The following is a 20,589-nucleotide window of genomic DNA, read 5'->3' on the forward strand; positions in this document are numbered from 1 at the left end:
TTGTCCCGGTAGAGTTTATATACCAGTATTTTTTGTATCGCTCGTTGCAGTGAACTTTGAAGTAGTACTATAGGTGTATAAATAACTCGAAATAGTTGAATAACTTTTTTTATTGGCTCTTTAAATAAACTGTCTTTCTACTCGTATTTATTTCTTGTCACCGCGTTAGAAATTTACACCACATAGCCAACTCACCATACGCCCCCTTCAAACTATTTAAGCTGGTTTTGTAAAAGCTCACTAGATATTTCCCACAAGATTATGCTACCTGAAATACCAAACTGCGCGTTTCTCTCCCAAAATATGGTATGTACTTGATATTTCTTTTAACACCACGTTAGGGCTCATGTATAAAAGTGGACACGCATACGTGAAGCGGCCTCTATATGAGAAAGGTGTCCACTTTTCTCTTCGTTTTAAAATGGAGTCTGACGGTGGCACAACATTGTTGGCCAGTTGAATCAACATGAGAACCCACTGCGCTCTCTGTCAGACTATGGAGCATTACCAATATATTTGCACTAGTCGACCTAATAAAATACGTTTCTGCTATGGCTGTCACCAGGTTGATCATCTTTGCTTAAAATTCCCACGCGCTGTCAAAATTGATAACTTGTTTAAACAGGATCCCAAGGTTGCTGAACCTCCGAGTCTCCCATTAGACTACCACCACCTACTCCACTGTCAGTTGCTCTTCTGGTACAACTGCAAAGGCAATTACCCCCCTTCCTTTACTTCTGTCAATTTCTATGCTCTTTGCAACCCTACACTCTCTTCAACAGGATCCCAATACAATCCTGCTAACTGGACAAAAACTGTTTCTGGTAAAAAAAAAAAGCACTTTTTCACCTAAGTTTCACATTATGCTAGCAAAAAAATTTGAACGACAGAAAAATAATTCCTGTAAATGACCCTACTCTCACCAACGAGGACGTGGAGGAAGTAAAAGCACTATTTTGAAGAAAGTTGTGAAGACAACCTTATGAAGGGTATTAAAGAACCCTCTCTCTAAAAAATTATGGTAAAAATTATATCTATGAATTAGCATGGATTAGCTAAAACGTATCAACCGCAAACACTCTCACTATTTATAATGCATATTCGATTTTGTGGAATAGATTTACTAGCACTTTAAGGAACCCATGCCAATACTGAACCTCTCCAGCGGATACTTTATATACAATTTCACGCGAAAACTAACTACCTTCATCAAGTCCTCCACTAGGCATCGCATTCAGACACTCGTCACATTGGAGACCATACTCCAAAGCAAATGTGACAAATTGATCTACAAGCTTAGACCATCTTCAGCAGTCCACTTTATCTCCACCTTTACGTTAAATTTAAAGATTTAACTAAAGTTGGTCTTCCCATCAGTTCAATTATATTCACTTTGAATATAAAAGATGGTCCCTTTTTCTTTAGCTAAAATAATGGTGTTTGACTTTAGATAAATTAAAAGACATTTTACTGCTGAAGATGCTCTTAGACAACAACCAGCCCAAAATGTTTAACTGCCCATCATTGAAAGGCAGTTACAACAAGTCCAATTGGAGAGAATGGAAATCCTTTCCCTTCATGATATCAAACATTGACAGGAGAATCGTGAAATCTCCGCAAGATACCTTAAGCGTACAGGTGTAAAGTGAGAATCCCGAAAGATTATTACCCAGTTATGCCACTATATTATCGACTACTCGCATACTGAGCCTAATGATATAACTAAGGCAACTGCTGCATTCTATAAAATTCTTTGCATACCAGAAAAAAATAGATAAGACTGAATTAGACGATCTACTTTACCACCTACCCCTCGGCATTTGTCTCTCAAATACCACACGTCCCACATTGCCCACCACATTTTCTATGAATAATATACAAGGAGAATGCTGTAATCTACCAGGAAGGGTATTCCAGGTCCTGAAAGCCCCCATATGAGATTCTCCGATCTGTCTTCAACCATCCTTTATTCTCTATCTTGCTGTCCCAAGTGTACAATGTTGTTCTCGCGAGTGACCAATTCCCGTTGTCTTGCCGACCCGTATATTTTTTTTTGCTTCCAGAGAAAGGCGATCTTTCATCCTTGAAGAATTAGTGACCAATTACCTTGGCCAATTCCGATGCCAAGGATTTTACTTAGCTGCTCAACGCACGCATGGTTAAGGCTGCTAGATCCATCGTATCCTCGTACCAAACAGGATTCGCCTGTGGTCCATTTATTGCTGACAGTGGTACTATTACGAAGTTCGTTATAGATCACGCCAAATTCACTGGTTATTCTGTAATTGGACTCCCCCTGGGTTAGGAAAAGACGTTGTGGTATGTCAGGTACGGAACAAGAGAAGATAATAAATTTGATAATAGGAAACGTGTAGAAATATTTTAAGTCTGTATATAAGTTGTGTTTATTCATAAATAAATAAAAAATTCCTTTTTATGAGGAAACATAATCTTTCATGGCCATTACGTCTTGGTTTCTTAAAGCTTTTTTTTCCTTTAATATACTTGGTTATTAGAGAATGTTTACTGTGAGGGGGCTTTTTTTTAACCATGGAGCCACTGCAAGATTTTCTGCCCGTTCACATGTGATATGTGATAAGTGCTTCAGCTGTACATGTTTTGACATTGGAAGTGAAAGCAATATACTACTAACATTCGCTTTATAATTGTTTTAGGTTAAACTATATCTGACAGAAAGCTTTCGACCTTTTAGTCCCACAAAAAACTACAGGTATCATGAAGAAATTAATTGAAATTAAAAATAATTTCTACTAAAGGAATTTTGGTGGGACACAAGCAAAGATCTATGCAGCTGGTCATGCTCTTTGCTAATCTTGCCAAATGCTGCTCAAGATGATTAATATAAGGTAAGCAAGGGGACACTAGAAAGTTTGCTATGCTAGTGTGATGATCTGTATCTATTAATGTCAAAGTTATATAATATAATGAATCCTGGGTACATCTTTCTTTCTCAAAAATCTAATTTAGTATGTAAACATTTTGCATTTAATCACAAGCAACTTTTAGTGAAAGCAAATTACCCTTCGACTTGCTTCGTATGTTACATCTGCAAAGTTCTAGGTAAAAGTTAGCCAACGCTTATAGAATTGTTGACAGTATTTAATGTTAGTTCATTTTGAAACACTCAATATTTATATATTTTAAAAAAAGGGATAGTAAGGTCACACACTGCTGCTTGCTGGACGCAGTTTTATTCATGGTATATCCTGCCATCACATTCTCTGTAGGGTACTCTGAAGAGATGGAGTTGGTACACTTTTTTTTTTACAAAGCTCGGCATGAATATGAATATTAATATTAGAGCAATAGTATATCCAATACCCAGTAGCAGTGATATCATATGATCTTAGCATCGGGCATCCTTTTACTTAGCTATAATCCTGTAAGAATGAATTTCTCTGTTTGGCCAAGATTTTTTGTTGGGCGTTTTGGGAGGCTTAATTTTTTAAAGGAGTTGCCTTTTGTCGACCTATGATATAGAGAGCAGCATAGAAGAAGAGAGACTTTTTTTAGTTCTGTCTGATTATTTGCGAGTTTAATGTATTGGAAGTTCATCTAGAAGATGACTATTAACAAGTATAAGTTAGAGAGCAGTAATGACAAAATGTTGTAGCTTTATTGCCTTGTTTCCAAATTAATCATTATCTTTACCAATTACAGAAAGAATATTCTTGCATATAAATGTATTATGTTTGATACCATCAATGGTTGCAAGTTTAAAATAGGCGAATCAGATATTTAATGCTTTGATAATTGCGAAGTCAAAAAATACATATCATTTCTGGGACCATCTTATTTAACTTTCTGTGAAATATCTATATATTGACACGGGTGTTGTGTGTTCTCCAAACTTCGCCCACCCGATCATATTTTCTCCTATTTTTTCACATATATTCTTTTCATATAATCACTTTTACATAATATCACACTCTCTTTAGAATCACATTTTTACCCATTTTAGTTATTATCACCTCTATTTTATTTCTCCGCATATATTCTCCTTTCTGACATCTTTACCCCTTTTTACATACCTCTTCCATTTTCCTTTTCCAGGTTCTTTCCCAGATTCTTGCATATACGTATAGCACACCTTTTCATCGTGACTTATATTCAGCTATATCTCCAAAACAAACTTGCTCCTCTTGCGTTATTTTGCCTATTCATATCACCACTTTCCCTTTTTCTTAAACAGCTTGTCTTTTAGTAGTTATTTAATTTCTTATTTTATACTTCGTTTTAACATCTCTTTATTAATACTATTATTATATTCTTTTACATTTTATCTTTATATTTTGGCATAGCACAAAGTGATTATCCCACTTTTTCCTCTGAATTTGACATCTACCTGCTTTATATATAGTTTCTTTTCACACTATTAGTCATATTCCTCGTTATAAACCAACTGCAAATATTTCAATTCTATCATTTTAGAAGGGTATAAAAGAAACCTACTTTTTATCCAATAAAAATCATTAGTAATTTTCTCTTAGAAACCTCGTCCCTGGATTGTTTTTTGCCTGACCCATAGGAAAACAATTGTACAGCTTGCAATTTATTATCTCTATTAACCTCTTTTTCTATTATAATTATTATTGTTATTATTATTTTTCTTTACGTCCCTATTTTTGTTTGTCAATTGTCCTGAGTGAAATAGACAGTGCTTCTGTTCTCTATTTTCTTCATCAAATTCTAGTGATCTGCTGCTTTGATCACTTTGAGTGTCCCGAGCAAAGCCAGAAGTAGTTCCTTCTTTGTACTTTATACCTCTTGTATCCTTATTATTCTTCTATCATCACCAGTCCCGAGTGGAGATGATAATTTAATTTCTATCTTCAAATACTCTATTTCCTTTTTACTCTTACCTCTTCTTATTTAACTAACTTTCCCTCCAATTCGTTTCTCTGAATTACCCATGTAATTCATTTTAAATATATATTCAATTCTTATTTCTGACCAAGTTGCACTAAGCAAATTCAACAAGCGCCAAGATGAAAAGAGACAATAATTTTTGGAAAGTGACAAAATTTTACCGTTCTTGCTGTACAGTGAATTGGACTCCATTTCACTGAATTATAATGATAAATTATGATCATGATCATGGTTAGTATTTAGTATTTAGTATTTCGTATTTAAATAAGCACTGACAAAAGTGAATACTAAATCGTCAAAGCGGGGAAGTCAAGAAATGACAAAAAAGGATAAAATGTCTGAAAACGATTAAGCTTGGCATTTTTACTTCCATGCACAGAAATGTCACATCCTTCACCTGCTCAAAAAAACAGTTTTGATTGGAGGGCTACATTGTATTGTATAGAATTATATTATAATCTTTTAGTATCTTTTTATACGCATTCTATTCTATTTTATTTATTTCACACATACTGTCAAACACGAATATTTAAGCGGCAAATTAAAGTAAAAATATCACAGAAAAAAAAACTTTTACTATATTTTTTTTACCTATTTTTTTTTTATTTATTTATTAAAAAAAAAAATACACGCTTCTGCTCCCGACCTTACATAAAGAATAACCAACCGATGAATGATAGCGTATACGAAGATGCGCGCAAGTTTCTAGAACGCGTTTACATTAACCCACCAATCCCAACAAAGGAACTACCCTTTGTCACACTCACATTTGCGCAGAGTTTGGACGGAAAGATAGCCTTGAAAGGACAGCAGCTGCTACTCAGTGGCAAGGAAAGCATGGCCATGACACACAGGTAAAGAAAATAAAACGATAGAAAAAAAGAGAAAAAAAAACATAGTCACATCAGTTACTCATTCATCTTTTTTTTTTTTTTTTTTTACTATCTCTTTTTTTGGAAAATTTAAAATTTAAATTTTTATTTTTATTTTATAATTCAGACTTCGACTTCTTCATGATGGTATTTTGGTAGGAATTGGAACTGCATTAATAGATGACCCACAGTTAAATGGTAAAGAAAGATACAAAAATCAAAGGACTATAAAGAAGAAGAAGAAGAAGAAAAATATTATACATTTTCGTGTGTGTGTATTATTCTTTCTTCATTTTCAAATTTCTATTCAATTTTACGAAAATAATAATAATATATACATATATATATATAATTTATATTTTTATAATGTATTATATAAGCTGAGCTGAGCACAATTTTACTTAGCACGATACGTTTCACCCACGGACCACCTATGCAATAATCAACCTCAGCCTATCGTTCTTGATCCAAGACTTGAGTTTCCCTTGAGTGCAAAACTCTTGAGAAATTTTAACAACGGCACAGGAAAACAGCCTTGGCTAATCTGCTGGACCAAAAATGACCAACGCAAGGTAACAAAATGACATATAACGAGGAGGGGTTAAATGAACAAGGTTTCTTGTGCGTGCATTGTGTCTTTGTATGTATCACATTTAATTCACATAATTTTTCTTTCTTTCTTTAATTCAGTTGGCACTAGAAAAGGCAGGCGCACTTGTCATCACCATTGAAGCACCGGATTATAATGTCAATGGTTATCAGACTTGTCAACGGCCCTCGATATCTAGTGTGCTTAGACATATAAAAGCAGCCGGAATTGATCGTTTGATGGTTGAAGGTGGATCGAAAATAATTCAATCCTTCCTTCAATCTGGTCATATAGACCAGCTGATTGTCACCACTGCACCTACACTAGTCGGCCCTCGAGGAGTGAGTGCAACCGGAGACATTGTACCTGTATCACTGTCTTTGCCTGCACTTCACTCAAATATCATTTATCAGCAGTTCGGCCAGGACATGGTTTTGGGTGCTACCTTGCAAAAAAAAAAGAGAACTAAAGAATAATAGTAGCAACAATAAAGCCATACTGGGATAAAATAGCAACAAGAATTGCATGAGAGTTTTTCTGAATATAAAGATATATGCGCGTGTGCCACTCTTTTTCTTTCATGCTCTTTATTATTATTATTATTATTATTATTATTATAATAATATACAAGGAAAAAAGAAACTTTATCTATTTTTGCGCCAAGAAGCATGTGTAGTAGATGTTTGAGAAGTCTTGGAAGTGCCCGGTGCAACGCTGTTACGGCTGTTGTTCGGCCATGATGGCATACCATTTAGCCATAAAAGAGCCTATATATATATAATAGAATATAATTATAATTATGATTAGCATGGAATTATTACTATTAGTTATAAAAAAAATTACATAAATACATACCGATTGTGATGTATCAAACTCAAGTTTGTTCACATCGTTACTATTGTAAAGAGGCATAGATGTTACAGCAGAATCTCCAAAGCTAGAGGTCTGTTGAGGAGTATTTGTAGGCATAGGCGAAGGAAACATGGGTGCATTAAGATGAAAAGGCTGAGATATATTATTGTAAGCTGGATTCATGGGTGGCGGATTAGGGGAGTTTGACGAAAGAGTGTGTGGTGGCGGTGGCGGAGGTGGCGGAGGAGGAGGTGGTGATGGTAATGGTAGATGTAGCTGTGGTTGAGGGTGTGGCTGTGAATGAGAATATTGATGCGGGGGACGTGAACGTCGGTGTGGTAGCTGTGATTGTGGCTGTGAATGAGGTTGTGGTTGTGGTTGTGGTTGTGGTTGTGGTTGTGGTTGTGGTTGTGAATGAGGTTGGGAGTGTGAGTGTGAATGTGGGTGTGCTTGTTGTTGGTGATGCAAGACGCTAATAGGATTCTTTTGCTATATATGTATATGTGTAAGTATAAAAAATGAAAAAAAAAATCATTCACTTGAATATATATATGTATGTAGTTCTATTTATTCATTCATTTGTTCGTTTGTTTATTTAGTTAACTTTTGTTACCCTTACTTACCATTGGTAGGAAATTCGAAGAAGAAGAAGAAGACGCAGATGAAGAAAGGAATGGATAACCTGTTGGTTCGTGGTCTAAGAGGGAAGACCCACTTGCGGTAGGTTTCGATACTGGTCGAGGAGGTTCTTTGATTGCCAGTTTTACTGGCGAAGCTTCTTCTGAACGAGTCAATAAGCAAACGGCATAGAGTCTATCGAGCGGTTTTGGCTCAAACAAATCGGCGCCAAGTCCACCACCAATGTAGATTCTGACATCCATTAGTTCAAAAGTGCCATCAGGGCGTCTAAATGCAAGTGTATCTTTAAAGGTTTGAGAGCCATTGGCGATGTTGAGAAGGAGTGAAGGAGAGCAATTGAAGACGTCTGAATCGCTGCGTAGTGCGTCGGCGGCATCGGTCGTGTGGGGTGAAATATTGGCATTGTCCAAAAGGCAACGGTGCAAGCGAGCTAGTTGCGACGAATATTCTGGTGAGACAAGGTCGTAGAGTGAACGGTGAGCTAGTTCTTGGGGATATACACCAAGAAAATCAACTGATTCATCAGAAACGCGTGCACAGGAAATATCCATCGTCAAGAAGATCTATTTTAACAAAACAAGAACACTTCTTTTGTCAGCTCTTTCATTCGATTCCAATTGGTTTATTTTGCGTTATATATTTGTATCTTGCCGTCATCATGTTCTTGTCCGAGGATGTGTGTCTTGGTTCTGGAATATAGTCAGGGAAGGTGGTCATACTGAATGAAGAATTGGCTAGGCCTGGGGTAAGCATATATGTGGACCTGGCACCAGCTGTCGAGCTCAGGGCAGCCTTTGATGGTCCAGGTTTTGTTGGAGACGATTGTTTATCCCTAAGTTTTGGTCGTCCTCGTTTTTTGTGTTGAATATCATAACAAGTGTCAGTTTTTCCTACAGCAATACATCTGTTGCAAGGGCGTGATACTATATTTTAAACCAATTAATAAAATAAAATACGATACAGTATAGTACAATACGATTAAAGAGATAATATGTATATATATATATATAAAAGAAAGAAACACCAGTACTACTTGTACTTGTACTTGTACTTGTACTTGTACTTGTACTGGTACTGGTACTGGTACTTGTGCAAGTGCAAGTGCTGGTACTAGTACTAACACCCACACAAAATAAATGTAGTAGTGATTGTGAAGATTCCCAATAATTGCTTCTTATTCTTTTGATAGCTAAACTTGTTCAATCTTGCTTCAATTGTTCTATTTCTTTGTTTTCAAGCAATAGATGTATATGTATATGTGTATGTATATAGTTGTATATACATAAACTAATAGTTATTCAACCTACAATCACAGGCTAAATGCGCCTTTTTGCAGTTGACCTGTAAAGCACCAAGTCAGCACAAGATCGGAAGGATATCATGGCAGTATTGGACAACATACACAGGCAGTTGGAACGTGCGATTTGCTTGGTCGCTTTCGATGGGTAGTCATGCGGCTAGGTTTCTTAATAGGAGAGGAAGGAAGTATTTGGGCGGAAAAAGAAGGTGATGTGGGTGAAGGAAGTGCATAGGTTCGAAAGTCCATAATTGTTGACGGCGCTTTCTTAACGTTTCTTTTTTTTTTTTTCTTTTCTTCTTTCTACTGTACACCACAGATTGAATATAAGGAAGAAGAAAAAAAAAGTGTGGAGCACAGAAGAAAGAGAGTGATGGAAAGGAGGACAGAACTCTTTGGTTACTGAGTCGCCCTTCAAAATGAAATCCAGTGATAATGTTGACACTACTCCACCTTCATATTTTTTTTTAAAAAAAAAGTCTTTGAAGAGCAGCTGGGAAAGCTCGGGAAAAGTTGCCGACTAAAGTCTCATTGCGGGGCATAGGAGATTTTATTATTTCAAGGTTTATCCGCCAGTTTCGCACACAGATTAAAGTAAGAAGCCTCCGCTCATTATCAACCACCACACACATATATACACACTGCAGACACTACAGACACACTACAGACAACCATAACCATAACCATAACCATAACCATAACCATAACCACAGTCCAGAAAAAATTGCTTCAAAAACCAGTGAATTAAAATATCTTTGGAATTGATTATCTTTTTTTGCTTTTGTTTTTGCTTTTGTGTGTATTTCTATCGTGTATTAAGAAAAAACTGTTCAGGCAATCTCTTGTGGAGATATTTTATAAGTTTTGCCGACTCGGACGAGTAGAGTACGCAATGCCAACCGGATGTCCGGTAGTAGGTTATCTTGACCAAGAAGTTCTACAGAAGGCATGTAGAACCGCGGCACATGGCGTAGAAACTATAATTGGTTCAAGACCGGATTAAGATACACTCTCTACATACAGGAATCATCTTCTTCTTCAAGCTTACGTCTTCGTCCTGAAGTTGAGCAAGACCGCTCAAGATTGAAACAACCACTGGTGTCCAGGCAACAATGTTCTTCGGTTTTGTTTCGTGATCAAGCTCTGTGTACAGTGTAAAGATCTCATTACAGAGACTATAAAAGGGAAAAACAAAAAAGAGGCCAGGTTTTTTTTTGGTTACTTATGTGAGCCGCGGATAATGTGGAACTGTGCGTAGTAATAATCACACAACATGATTCTTTTTTGTCCTTTTTGTCCTGTCCTGTTCTGTTCCTGTTCTGTTTTGTACTCACGGAATTAAGGTGTTTTCAATCTCAACTCGTCTATCATCACGATCACTGATGTTCTCGAGGTTTGCATACATACGCATTAAGATCGATACATAGCAACCACCGCTCGAGGTTTCTTGCTTGAGGAGGTTGGGAAGCTGCTTCATAAAGCCTGCGGAAATTGTTAGATTAATAACAAGCCCAACCAAGGCAACTAATTAGCAAAGAAAAGATAATAATTACCAAAGCGCCAGAGAGCCATTCGAAGATCATTGTCTCCATTGAAACGTTTGGCGAAATGGAACGACCGCCCGAGACATTCCATAATTTGCATCAGATGATGAGCCGGGAATGCGAAATACACAGCGTCCTTGCTTAGAAGCTCACTGACAGTCTGGATCAACATCAATTGCAAAACACACTTGACAATGACCTGCTGGAAACTGTGTTGACGCTCTTCGTTCACATCAGCATGTTGAATGGTAGTTGTCTCAGAGTACTGATTGGTGGTATCGTTGCTTGCTAGTTAAATATATATAAATAAATATAATAATTACAGTACTTTAGTCAAATATACATATATATATATGAAAATTCTGATTTCTATAAAAATAAAACGCTAAAAATAATAATAATTCCTACCAGCTGGAATTGCCTTGACTTTGTCGACCAGATCCTCAGTATCATCGAATAATCCATGGGCTGTCGTCTTCTCAAACAAATTGACAAAAGTTTCAGCTACAAGATCCCAGCAACTGGGATCAAACTTTTCTACATTAGTCTCAATGTACTGTTCCAGACATTCGCAACCAATGCGGGCAAGTGTGTCGTTGTCTGTGTGACGCCGATTAGTATCTTGTTTTTATATTATTATATTTATATTTTTATATATAGAGTATGTGTGTGATTCTGATTGTGATCATGATCATGATTGCGACTGTGATTATTGATTATTGATTTTAATTTAATTTACTTTACCTTGGGTGATGCACACGCCGAATAGTCCAAGGATAGGACGCATCATACCCTTTATGTTTTCGAAATAAAAGGTATAAAGATCAACTACATTGCGAAGAGCTTCAATCATGGTTGTAGACAGCCAAACACTCAAATCCTCAGGTGTCATTGTGCGTTGATGATCAGAGTCCGACTTCAAATCATCGAATAGAGGAAACACGATCTGGCGCGACACAGTCGTCCAGAACTCAGGTGTGAAGCTCGAACCATACTCTTTTAGGGTATCAAAAAGATACTGCAGTGCCCTGCGTAATCAAGGTTCAATTCAGTGCCCTATTGTATATCTATCTATACTGTATATAGAGATGTCTTGTAGTCCTTCTTACCTCTTACGGACTTCAACATCGTCACTATGCATAGTAACCTCTTTGAGGCCGTACAGAACAGCGAACCAGAACTTTACCAAGAAATCATCATCGGTTTGTGCTGTTTGGCCAGCAGAATTCGATGCATGCACATCTGTGATTTCGATAGTGTTTTTCTCGGCAATCTCGAGCATTGCAGGGATTGTACCCCTGATCATGTCTAGTGCAGGCAGACTAATGTAATTGTGGTTAATAAGACGATATACCCTTTTTTTTCTTTTCTTTTCTAAGAGACTTTATTTTTATCAATCATGGTTTATCTCTCTACCTAATCTTTTGAAATTTCTTATTCTTCGAGAATTCGATCAAGCACGAAATGTAATCGGGAAATGTACCATTGGCAATAATGTCGTGGAACCTCTCGTTGGCTACACTGCGGACAATATCGAATGTCATGTGCACAATTGATTCTACACCAATCTTTTCAGTTACACTTGTCTAGAACACAAATGAAGTTTAATTTATTCAAATTGTTCTTTTGTCTCACCTGAAGTCTCGCGTGCACCGGTAGCAAACACAGATAGCATAGTTTTCCAACCAGATCGAATGTTTTGAGCCCTCGCAAGTATCATTTGAGAAAGGCATCTCAAGACCTACAAAAATAATAATAATAATAGTATAGTAAATAATTTATTAGATGATTTGTAATATGTTTGTAATATTCCTTTTTTTTCACTTTTCTTCTTCTTTTCTTTCTCCTCTTTCTTTCTCAGCAACCATACCATGTCCTTGATGGCTACGTCAGGATTGTTTGCAAGAATATTACGGAAAGGCATAAGGAAATCCTTTTGAAACTTGAAATGAGGCAGTTCTTCCTTCTCCAAGAACCTCATAGCCAATTGACGCAAAGAGTCCAAAGCAAAGAAGGCAACATTGAAGTTGGACTGACAACCGACCTAAGCATAAGAATACAAATATTTCCACACGACAATAACAACAGCAATTATTTAGACCTAAAAATCTTTCATACTTTATATATATATACTAGAATCATTTACCTTGTTGTAGTATTCACCAAGTATAGCCCAGATATTAGACCATTCGATACGAATACGGTTCATGTTGTAGTAAGAAATCTCCACCAGTTTTTGCAAGCTGTACATTCTTGGATGTTCCAAGTGAGCAGATGAAACAATTTCTTCCCAAGAGGTCTCACAGAGAGCGCGAACAAAGTCAACAATTGCATCCTACAATATATGTATATCTCTCTCTCTTTTTAGATTTTCAAGTATTACATCTATCATGGACTTCTTTCTATTTTCTCTCGTTCTTAAAGCCAAAAGTAAAAATAATATATATATATATATATATATATATATAAATATAAATATATAAAATAGAAAGCAAGTACTTACACCATTGAGGTTCACAGTAGCAGTAAATAATTTATCTGCTGCCAAGACAAGAGACTGGGAACTACCTGCCGATGCAACTTCTTCCGAAAGACTAAGTTGGGTTGGATACCCTCTTGGGGGTGCCTGGAAACGCTTGTTAGCGATATCCGGTAGTGCTCCCTGGTCAATACCACTCGTGATCAGCTGGAAACGCTCCAGCTGACTGACGGTCGACAGGATCTCTTTCCAGCTGCCCTTTAGATAGTTTCCATCTACTGAAGCAACCTCTAGCAGCGTTTTTATTGCCTCTACGTTTTTTGGCTTCATTTCGTTCAGGTTTGTCAAAAATGTAAATTTGGTAAGTGTGGTGACAAAGGCATCTCGCTGCAAATCCATATCTTCAGACTGGACAGTGTGGAAAAGGCAAATGATACGAATAGCATGTTTGAAGCCGTCCAAGCACAGCTTAACGGTCTCCAAGTCATCAGATTTCTGAAGTGCACCAGACATACCGGCCAAGAAAGCCATCCAGGCAACTTCAAACATGGGCCGAACATGTTCAACATGAGAAGCAATATAAAACGTAAATGTTTCATTTTCACCCGCTCGAGACCGACTAGCCAGCATACTACGGAAGATGGCCTCGGTCTTGGATCCCATTTCTTCAGTGGCGGCTTGATAGGCCTCACGCCGAGAATCGCGCATAATACCAGCGTTGGCCAAGGCATTCTGAAGTCCAGTCATACCCAAACCACCCATGCCACCCGCCGATGCCATAAGAGCAGCATTGTTGGCCGCCTCGGTCTCATCGTTGAGTTTGATTTCATTCTTTCGGATTTCGGTGTAAATGTACTGCAGAATATCTTCAGAAATGTTGTTTCCATCGTCAAGTCCACGGTTATTTTTGACAAAGTCTTCATATGTCATTCTGTTCTTCACTGTTGGGTTGTGCTGATCGGTATTGAGCATAATGACATGATATGCCAGTACATAAGGAGTATCTTTATTGTTGAAATACAATATCAATTTTTGTTTTAGTATCTTACATAACCCATCATCTTTTTCTTTATTTGTTCTTATTGTTGTTGTTGTTGTTGATTATATAAAAATTTGACAAGAACTCTTACCGGCATTTGCAAATACACCAGGGTTTCCATTTACATAGCGTTCAGCAAACTTGAGCATAAATCGATCGATCTTTTGAGCTTCACCAGGTAATCTAAAGGATTGAAGGAATAGACGCAAAGCATCCAAAAACTTCATACCCGTGAAATCCATCTCGTCCACAAAAGCATGCATGGTAGCAACGTTTTCAGGTTCTCTGTTAAAGGATTTTCGATTAATATTAATATTTAGTATTATTTAATATAAGAAAAAATTTACAGGTTGATTTTTTCAGCATCATTTAACCTTAATTATTTTTATTTTGTTTTTTTTTTACTTACCCTTCACCCAAGTATTCACCAATAAAGGTCTTGCTTAAACCTTCTGTATTCAACAAAAACCTTGCCTTGCTTTGAGGATCATTGATATCTAAGAACCCATGGTTTGCAAGGAGCTGTATTGCCTTCTTAGGCTTCCAGTTGAACAAACGAATACCATCCTGAAGTAACTGCTTGCGGTGTTTAAGATTTTCAAATTGCTCAGGATCGTCCATACGAGAAGTCAAGGGCCCACCACCGTTTGACGTATTTGCACTGACGCCACTTGTTGAGAGGGATGGGGACATACGAGACAGCGATATATTGCTGTGACTTGTAAATGGATCCGACGAAGCTCTACGATCCTCACTTTCGCGTGGAGTGTTTCCTCTGCTGTGGTCCTCTTCGTTTTCGGTGGTGGATGATATACTCACAGAATTATTTGCATACCAGGTAACAAGAGACTGTAGAACAGCAACCAAGCATTCCAAAGATTTAAACTTGATGGCAGATTCTGGCATTTGAGGAGCAGAATTGCTATGTCTTTCGTTTGATAGAATAGTTGCCGTGGTCAGAGGAGGGGGTATGATGACCGAGTTATTGTTTGAATGTCCATGGCCATTGGAGTAATCAGATCCTGAAGAGTGGATATCTTGGTCCTTGAGACTTCCAGGAGATGACTGAGAGGTAGTGATTTTTGAGAGTACATAGACCAAGCTAACCAACAAACACACACATGCAAATGTATTGATTAGTCGAAAAAATTAAATTAAATTAAATAAAGATAGAAAAGTAATATTGTACTAACCGCTCATAAATATTATCCAGGGCCTGGCGATCACAATCGTAATTTAGATATATGTCGACCAATGTCTGAGGGTCACTGCATATCCGCAACACAATCTTTAACAAAGTATGCTTTTGTTGAAAAGATGCATTGCGCATCTCTAAGATTCTAAAGACAATTTCTTTGAAAAAGACCTCGATCTCTTTCTAGATATATAAATGAATAAAGAAAATGATACATTATTAGTATTCATATTCTTTAAAGAAACAAGACAGAAAAATAAAATAGCATGCACGTATAAAAGGTACCTTTAAAAAAACACGAAGTCCTTGCACAACCTTCCAGAGGATTTCAAGTGTGATATTGAACACTTGAGGCACAAGCGAGAACGCATTCTTTGCCAAACTAGGACAAAGATACTGTTTCACCTCGAGAATGAATGGATTAGCCAATTGGCTTACAGTGGGATCATCTCTGCCAGAAGAAAGAACTACAGAAGGGGAGGACATAATAGTCATGTGCGATGTCAAAATCGTAAGAATAAGGTGCAACGAAAGCAATTTCGAGCGCATAGAGTACGATCGCATATCATTTCCCCTATATCAATAAATAAAAAGTTAAGAAAGAAATTTTAGATTACTACACCAGAATGAACCCCAAAACCACAAGCATATTTTTTTCTTGGTTTACCATTCAGATGATATTTGCTTCTTTGACAATTTGCAAAGTGCACGGAATACCAATATAGCATCTTTGATAAAGAGGTCGGCTTCAGTTTCAGCAGTATTTGTCTGAAATCTGTCATTTTCAAAGTCTCCTTGTTCGGATCCTTGTACACTAATGTTCGAATAAAAAAAAGGTTAATGCCTCAAATTAAATAAGCGAAATAAACTTCAATTAATGTATCACCTTGATGTATCATTTGTTGTAGACACCTGGGAGTCAGTGGGCCCTGCATTGGCGGCAACATCATTATCACTAGTAGTAGTAGTGATAATCTCACGCTCTGGCTCAGGCTTAGGTAATTTCTCTGCCGTTGCAGGGCTAGCAGCAACTTCGGCTCCTTCATGGAAGATTGAGGCAGTGTCGTTCAAAAAGTCTTCTGTATTGTCTTTTTGTTTCCCACTAGGTAATTTCTGGTCCATTTCTACACGTGCCATGTTGGCTTCAACAATTATCTGTTGTTGGTAGGATGCATCAGCTTCTGAGGTGTGTTCTTCGCTAGATTTCTCTGGGTCATCTGAACTGGTTTCCTTTGATGCAATAGTGGTTTCATGTGCAGGTTGATTCTTCTTAGCCACTGGACGTATCTCAATTCTTCTGAATATGTGATCAACCATTTGTGTCAGAGTGACTTGAGCTACGTTCTGATTAGCGCTGTTGCGAGATAGCAGGAAAATATTATAAGTTGTTCGAACTGCTTTGAGTAATGCGGACTGGTGAAGCGGATTTCTTGTGGAATATACTGCATCAAGGAGTGCCTATGTATAATGTATTTATTGGTAAATGACATATAAAAACTCTGTTGCTTTTTATTTTATTTTATTTCTCTTTACCTTTATAATTTGTAGTTGTACTTTTTCGTCTGTTTCTTCTCCAATAAAACAGTCGCAAATAATATCCACCATCTTTTCCATAACCTGGGTTTGTGCAGCCTCGTTTTCCATATCGTCCAAATAATTGTAGGCAATAAATTTGCCAAGGCAATCCAACGAAATTGTCATTAAATTAACTGACCGGGTGTTAATAGCTGTTTGCAAGGCTGCAAGGATTACAGTTGACCTTTACCCGATAGCGCGTCAATAAATGAAAGGAACACATTGTTTATCTTTTATACCTTGTCTGTCCTTCCGGGGCAGCCTCGTCATTATTGAGCATATCTATAACAGAGGTGAGTTATATTCCCTCAAATAATAAAAAAAGATAGATAGATAGAAGGTAAGCAAGAAACTATCTGACTGAGCTTACTCTGGGCATTCAGGACTGCCTCCTTCAAGGCCTTGTTCTTTTTTGTTTCCTTGGCCTTGGCGAATTTCTCGAGAGCATTGACGACAAACACCGAACTGGAGGTAACTGTGGAAGTAGACTGAAGCGAGGTTCGTGTGGATGCTGGAGATGTGTGGGCTGGAGACGACATTTGTTTTGTCTTTCATCAAAAAAAAAAAAGGAAAAAAAAAGTTGAGAATGATAAATGTGTCTGATGAGTGTCTGATGAAGTATTGCTTGATTTTTTTTCTTATTACTTTGGCAGACTCAAGCTAAGCAAACACACGACAAATGGTGAGTGAAAAAAGAGGGAATTTAGCTTCGGTAATCGCCTGTTGGACTAAGCAGGGATGAGGGAAAGAAGAAAGGGACGAACAGGTCAGAATGTCTGAGATGGAAAACTTGGCCTTGTCTCATTCATTATTATTATTATTATTATTTATTAAATAAAATATTTAAAAAAAGGGCCCTTTTGTACATGGTTCTTAAGCGTAAAATATAAGCTTTTATTTCTTCTTCACAGTCCAGGGTTTACTGTGATTTTTGTTTTGTTTTATTTTATTTTATTCTTATTTTTATTTATACAGCCAAGGAGTATTATATACTATTGTAGTTGATACATTTTATATAATTTATTTGCGTGTGTCTAATATCTATTCTTTAATAATTTTCCCCAACTTGCTTTCGTTGATGAACCAAGCCAAGTCATCCTTACTCTTTTCCTTCTGAGCCAGATTTTTAATCCAATTAATTGTATTCACGGTAAGTCGGATTGGAAGTTCTTGCTCTTCCGATGTTCTCAAAATGCCAAACAAGAGAGATAGGTCCTGATGGTCTACCAAGGAAGCCAGGTACACATTGATAATCTGTTGGTCTACACCAGTGTAGGGACCAGTAGGAAAAGGTACCGTTTTTGCCTGCTTCCGGATTGGAATAGGCACCTTTCCATATTCCTCAAAGCGGTACATCGAGTAGTCATTAAATGTTTTTTGGATTTGGTTGTGCTCGGCCTTGGCAAGGATTTGGTTGGAAAGAAGATTTAACCATGTCCGAGTATTGTTCTGGATGTTCTTTTTCTTCATTTCCTCCAAGATATCATCAACCTTGGATGAAGCGTCGCCTAAAAAGGCACTAGACCGTATCAGAGTGTTGTAGTCTTCTGTTGTCAGTTCAAAATCTTTACGGAGCGTTTCAATGATTTGGCCAGTCATAGTGGTATTTTGTGCGGAAACAGAGCATTCGAGAAGAGAGAAATATAATGGTTTGGTCATCTTATCTTGCCCAATATCACGAGCCAACTCGCTCTTAACTGTAGCCAGGGCAAATCTGGCTTGTTCCGAATCACGAGCAGCAAGTGCAAGCATATGCTGGTACAAAGCAGCGTCGCGCTTAATACCATATTTCTTTGTCAAGCCCCAGCGATTCCACAAGGCAATATAGAGGCCTGATCCACCCAGACAAGTCATCATGTTCATGAATGTGTAACGATCATAATTGACATCGTACTCCAGCATCAACTTTTCAATTTCAAAGAAGCGTTTATCCAAAAAGATCTTCTTTAATTTCTGGTTTTGAAAACTAGTCTTCACAGCTGAGTTGTACCGGAAGTAATCGAAGATGTAGTTTTCATTCTTGTGAGGAATACATGCCTTTAAAAGCGCACTGAAGTTACGATGGTTAACAACACTGAGGTTTTTGCTGAGCATCAAATGAAGGGTTTCGAGCGCCTTATCCAGGCGAGAATTCTTTGCACCATCGTTGTATTCATGTGTTCTCGCATAACCAGTCAGTAAGTAGCTGTATGTCGTTTCATTGGGCTGAATAGAGTGTTTGGTCATGTAGTTATCCACAAAGCCCTGTGCTCTTTCCATAGGGAACTGCTTGTTGTCAAGAGAGTTGGCAGTTGCCAAGTATCCGACAATATTGTTACATTCGTTAATGTTCAAGGGTCTTTTATCGTCATTCATAAGGCTCTCAGCCAATTCGTTCCAGGCTGCTGCCTTATCTTGGTCCAAATTTAAGGGAGCATTATGAGTACCCCGGATTCTAGCTTCATTCTTGTACTGGGCAACTAAATCTCGCTGGTAAGACAATAATCGTACGGACGTGAGGTCGACAGAAGGATAGATTCGCTCGGTTAAATCAGAATATTTCTTTGTAGCTTCGATATTTCCACGGAACGCATTTGTGAGTGTCAGACTCTTTAACATATCCTTTGAGGGTGGTGTGTCTTTGAAAAGTTGCATGTGTTTGTCGACAAGCTCAGTCATTTGGCAATTTGCATAAGCTAATATAGCATATTCAAAGATCTGTTTTTCGTCGACAGCTTCCAAGGCTTTTGGGGAATCTTTGATTTCTTTCAAGCATTCTGTCACTTTTAAAGGCTGACAAAGAATTCCATGGGCCTTTTTAATTATTTTTTTTAAAAGGGAGAAAAAAAAGATACATGTACAAAGTTATGTCAAGTTAGTTAAAGGTTATTCTTATTTCAAAATAGTAATTTATATGTATGTATATGTATATGTATATGTATATATTTACCCTGATTTTTGTTACCCATGCTGTTTGGGTTGTAAGTTTTGAATAAGGGAAAGTGGCTTCGAATGCTTGGAGGTACATTCTGAGAGCTTGTTCTCTACTAGTTCCCTTTAACTTAAAGCCAAGTCCCATTACTTTACACCACAGATCAATATCCTCCAGTATTTTTTTGTTTTTTGAGCGTGAGCTTTGGGTGAACCAATTGAGGACATAATTAATCTTGGCGATTTCTGTAGGGTTCTCACTCAAGAGAGTCACCAGGCGCTCGTAAATTTCTTTAGTAGCCAAATTCTTGGCATGGAGTTCCTTTACATAGTTGAAGGCTCCTTCGACATCACCGAGGGCTTCATAACTAGCCAATTTTTGTGGAATATCGTCATGGACAGAAAAAAGAGGTTTGTTTTTTTTAATCGTTCCGACAGTGTTTCTAGTAACAGCTACTGGTTCATTTGTCTGATTGTTGGGACTCAATGTAGATGAGAACTGGCGAGTGGGATAGAAAGTGACAGCTAAAATATGACATGTCAACAGGCTTCCATTTTGAATGGCGATTGCTTACGGAGGTTCCTTGAAATAATGGGAGCAGAACGAGAGGCCAAACGATGAATGTTTGATTTCAATTGAATTCCTCTCGTCTTGAGCAAATTATTTCCTGCATAAAGTGATTGCAACATGGGAGCCCCCTGAACAGT

General features: G+C 37.5%; 6 protein-coding genes across 6 annotated transcripts; 3 read left to right on the forward strand and 3 right to left on the reverse strand.

Moving 5' to 3' along the window:
• Positions 1-466: 466 nt before the first annotated feature.
• Positions 467-2,305, forward strand: PHYBLDRAFT_144509 (hypothetical protein; the record flags this gene model as incomplete). The annotated part of the gene is made up of 3 exons (XM_018431227.1): positions 467-824; positions 1,775-1,917; positions 2,141-2,305. The coding sequence occupies 3 exons, from the start codon at positions 467-469 to the stop codon at positions 2,303-2,305; spliced, it is 666 nt and encodes a 221-aa protein (XP_018293202.1).
• Positions 2,306-5,640: 3,335 nt separating this feature from the next.
• Positions 5,641-6,704, forward strand: PHYBLDRAFT_101383 (hypothetical protein; the record flags this gene model as incomplete). Its single annotated transcript, XM_018427638.1, has 4 exons — positions 5,641-5,744; positions 5,890-5,960; positions 6,168-6,334; positions 6,453-6,704. Coding segments are annotated over 4 exons (594 nt in total), but the record flags the coding sequence as incomplete, so codon positions are not given.
• A 184-nt stretch (positions 6,705-6,888) lies between these two features.
• PHYBLDRAFT_158614 (hypothetical protein) lies at positions 6,889-7,692 on the forward strand. The gene is made up of 2 exons (XM_018433821.1): positions 6,889-7,118; positions 7,207-7,692. The coding sequence occupies exon 2, from the start codon at positions 7,467-7,469 to the stop codon at positions 7,677-7,679; it is 213 nt and encodes a 70-aa protein (XP_018293204.1). The 5' UTR covers positions 6,889-7,118; positions 7,207-7,466; the 3' UTR covers positions 7,680-7,692.
• A 465-nt stretch (positions 7,693-8,157) lies between these two features.
• PHYBLDRAFT_181097 (Zn(2)-C6 fungal-specific transcription factor) lies at positions 8,158-9,510 on the reverse strand (the record flags this gene model as incomplete). The annotated part of the gene is made up of 4 exons (XM_018438417.1): positions 9,245-9,510; positions 9,150-9,183; positions 8,494-8,765; positions 8,158-8,405 (listed from the first exon to the last, which is right to left on the reverse strand). Coding segments are annotated over exons 1-4 (696 nt in total), but the record flags the coding sequence as incomplete, so codon positions are not given.
• Positions 9,511-10,002: 492 nt separating this feature from the next.
• Positions 10,003-17,504, reverse strand: PHYBLDRAFT_95921 (hypothetical protein; the record flags this gene model as incomplete). Its single annotated transcript, XM_018443929.1, has 22 exons — positions 10,003-10,116; positions 10,188-10,314; positions 10,474-10,621; positions 10,693-10,971; positions 11,092-11,283; positions 11,428-11,711; positions 11,793-12,005; positions 12,100-12,241; positions 12,319-12,424; positions 12,554-12,727; positions 12,830-13,018; positions 13,187-14,166; positions 14,293-14,486; positions 14,611-15,303; positions 15,395-15,579; positions 15,682-15,970; positions 16,064-16,171; positions 16,283-16,401; positions 16,525-16,854; positions 16,930-17,155; positions 17,211-17,253; positions 17,342-17,504. Coding segments are annotated over 22 exons (5,298 nt in total), but the record flags the coding sequence as incomplete, so codon positions are not given.
• A 385-nt stretch (positions 17,505-17,889) lies between these two features.
• On the reverse strand, positions 17,890-20,571 carry PHYBLDRAFT_78964 (hypothetical protein; the record flags this gene model as incomplete). Its single annotated transcript, XM_018443404.1, has 3 exons — positions 17,890-19,764; positions 19,901-20,406; positions 20,457-20,571. The coding sequence occupies 3 exons, from the start codon at positions 20,569-20,571 to the stop codon at positions 18,013-18,015; spliced, it is 2,373 nt and encodes a 790-aa protein (XP_018293207.1). The 3' UTR covers positions 17,890-18,012.
• Positions 20,572-20,589: the final 18 nt, after the last annotated feature.

This window comes from Phycomyces blakesleeanus, assembly GCF_001638985.1.
Source record: "Phycomyces blakesleeanus NRRL 1555(-) unplaced genomic scaffold PHYBLscaffold_8, whole genome shotgun sequence".
Lineage (NCBI taxonomy): Eukaryota > Fungi > Mucoromycota > Mucoromycetes > Mucorales > Phycomycetaceae > Phycomyces > Phycomyces blakesleeanus.

Excerpts from the sequence above, each read along its gene's own strand:
- PHYBLDRAFT_158614 (XM_018433821.1), top strand. The coding sequence starts at position 7,467 with ATGGTAGATGTAGCTGTGGTTGAGGGTGTGGCTGTGAATGAGAATATT.